The sequence below is a fragment of the Protobothrops mucrosquamatus genome, unplaced genomic scaffold (assembly GCF_001527695.2).
Source record: "Protobothrops mucrosquamatus isolate PMUCROS unplaced genomic scaffold, P.Mucros_1.0 scaffold2288, whole genome shotgun sequence".
Lineage (NCBI taxonomy): Eukaryota > Metazoa > Chordata > Lepidosauria > Squamata > Viperidae > Protobothrops > Protobothrops mucrosquamatus.
Genome location: NW_015388375.1, coordinates 94,906 through 96,946, shown reverse-complemented (window position 1 = coordinate 96,946; position 2,041 = coordinate 94,906). Strand labels below are relative to the sequence as shown.

At 43.5% G+C, this 2,041-nt stretch overlaps 1 protein-coding gene across 1 annotated transcript in view; it reads left to right on the top strand.

The window, feature by feature from the left end:
• Nucleotides 1–217: 217 nt before the first annotated feature.
• LOC107295292 (dynein heavy chain 3, axonemal) overlaps nucleotides 218–2,041 on the top strand; it is a 3,368-nt gene continuing 1,544 nt past the window's right edge. Inside the window, exons 1-3 of the mRNA XM_015824600.1 lie at nucleotides 218–229; nucleotides 312–454; nucleotides 795–999. Coding sequence (XP_015680086.1) covers nucleotides 218–229; nucleotides 312–454; nucleotides 795–999 — 360 coding nt within the window. The remainder of the gene's footprint in view (nucleotides 230–311; nucleotides 455–794; nucleotides 1,000–2,041) is intronic.

Genomic DNA, 2,041 nt, shown 5'->3' with positions numbered 1-2,041 from the left:
TCACCCCAGGTACGAATATTGTAAAACAGACACAGCTGTAAATTAGCTCTGGCCTTAACTTTCCAGGACAGGCAGTCCGAATGAATATGTAGAGAAAAATAGAGGCAGGAGTGGAAGGTTCCCACCTGGAGGTCTCCCCAGAAAAGCAATCTAGAGGGTTAATTAATGCTCCAAAAATTGACGTAAACTTTTGCCACAAAACTCTGAAAAATAACCGATGCGAAGATACGTAAAATAGAAATGAAAACGGTCAAAGCCTTCGCTATTTTGCAGCGATTTCACTTCTCCATGATTCCGTTTCCTCGTTTTAGGAAACAGTTGAAGAATTGGCTCAAGATGTTCTCTCCAAGCTACCCAATGATTTTGATCTCGAACACGTGATGAAATTGTACCCAGTGCTGTATGAGGAATCCATGAACACGGTTCTCAGGCAGGAGCTGATCAGGTTTAACAGGTAAAATTTTGGACTGTGTACCTTCATAAGCTGGAGGGTGTCAGGAGGTGGTCTTAAGACTTTTCAGATGACCAGCATATATGCATGTGTAATTGTGGTCTGGGGAATTCTGGGAACTGAAGCCCGTACGTCTTCAAGCTCCACACCTCATCAAGCTGAAGACCTACGCTCCTTTCCTCCTTTCCCTGCCTTTTCATTACAACTTCTTTGCCTTTCCAGGCGAGCGAGCAGGCAAAATAACAAGAACCTCAACTAGTTCCGGCTTTCTTCTTTCCCTATTCCCAACCTACTTTAAGATACGGAGTGGTGGTCTCATTTGGGGATATTTTGTTTCTGTCAGGCTTACGGAGGTCGTCCGGAGCAGTCTGATCAGCCTAGGCAAAGCCATCAAAGGCCTGGTGTTGATGTCTTCGGAACTGGAGGATGTTTTCAACAGCATGATCGTGGGCAAAGTGCCAGCCATGTGGGCAGCCAAATCCTACCCATCACTCAAACCCCTGGGGAGTTACGTGACCGACTTGGTGACACGGTTGACCTTTTTTCAGGTACCCATAAAGTCTCAGTGTCATGGTTCCGACAGATGAAACTCTTCAAAGAACTTCGAGGCATTGTTTGCCTTAAAGAATCTTCACTTGAGAAGCATAGCGTCAGCACGAATACAGTCGAAGCCAAAAACTGGATTCCCCTCCCCTGAGCACATAGTATCAAAGCACAATTCCCTCCTCCAGTTAACAGTCATAAATCACATTCTCCAATTAGTTTGAAATGCAGGCTTTCCCTCCAGTTCTCCAGCCCGCCAATTCTTTTATCCTCTTTTCTTTCAATAACCTTGGTTCACACACTAGGTCCAGTATTGTTATGTCTAGCTAAACTCCCATGCACACCCCTGCCCCCAGCATCATCTAACTCTAGCAGAATCATGCAGGAGCTGATTTGATGATCATATCAGTTTCTCAATTATGCTAGGCTGCTTTAATATTCACCGTGGCAGGGAAAACTCCGTTGTGTCCTAAATGAGCTTGCTTACAACTGGGAGTGAAGATGCTAAAGAAGGTTGCTAAATCTTGAGCACAGACTCTCTAAGAGGCTGATAATTTCTCCCCCTGATTTCTGAACCACGATCAATATATCTCCTACTAATTAAATGATGAAAAGGCTCCATTGCATTCCTTGCTAGAGTGATTATGGCACTTTATGCCTTTGGTTCATTTAGAAAACTGACCCTAATTGATTGATTTTAGATGCTTTGTTATTTTGGGAAGAGCCAGAACAAGCACATGTCACTAATAATTAATTCATTTCATTTTCATTTTTTTTCATTTTATTAAATTTATACCCCGCCCTTCTCCCGGAGGACTCAGGGCGTCTTACAGCCAGTTTAAAAACAGTAATACAATACCATACAAAATTTAAAAATGATTAAAAATAAATATTTGAATAGGCCGCTTCTACTAAAATTTTGTTAAAACCAATTAAAATACCCCTAGGCCAGTCCTGCCCGCTGAAATAACCAAGTCTTGAGGGCGCGGCGGAAGGAGGGGAGATCCGGAATCACCCGGATCTCTGGGGGCAGCTCGTTCCAGAGGG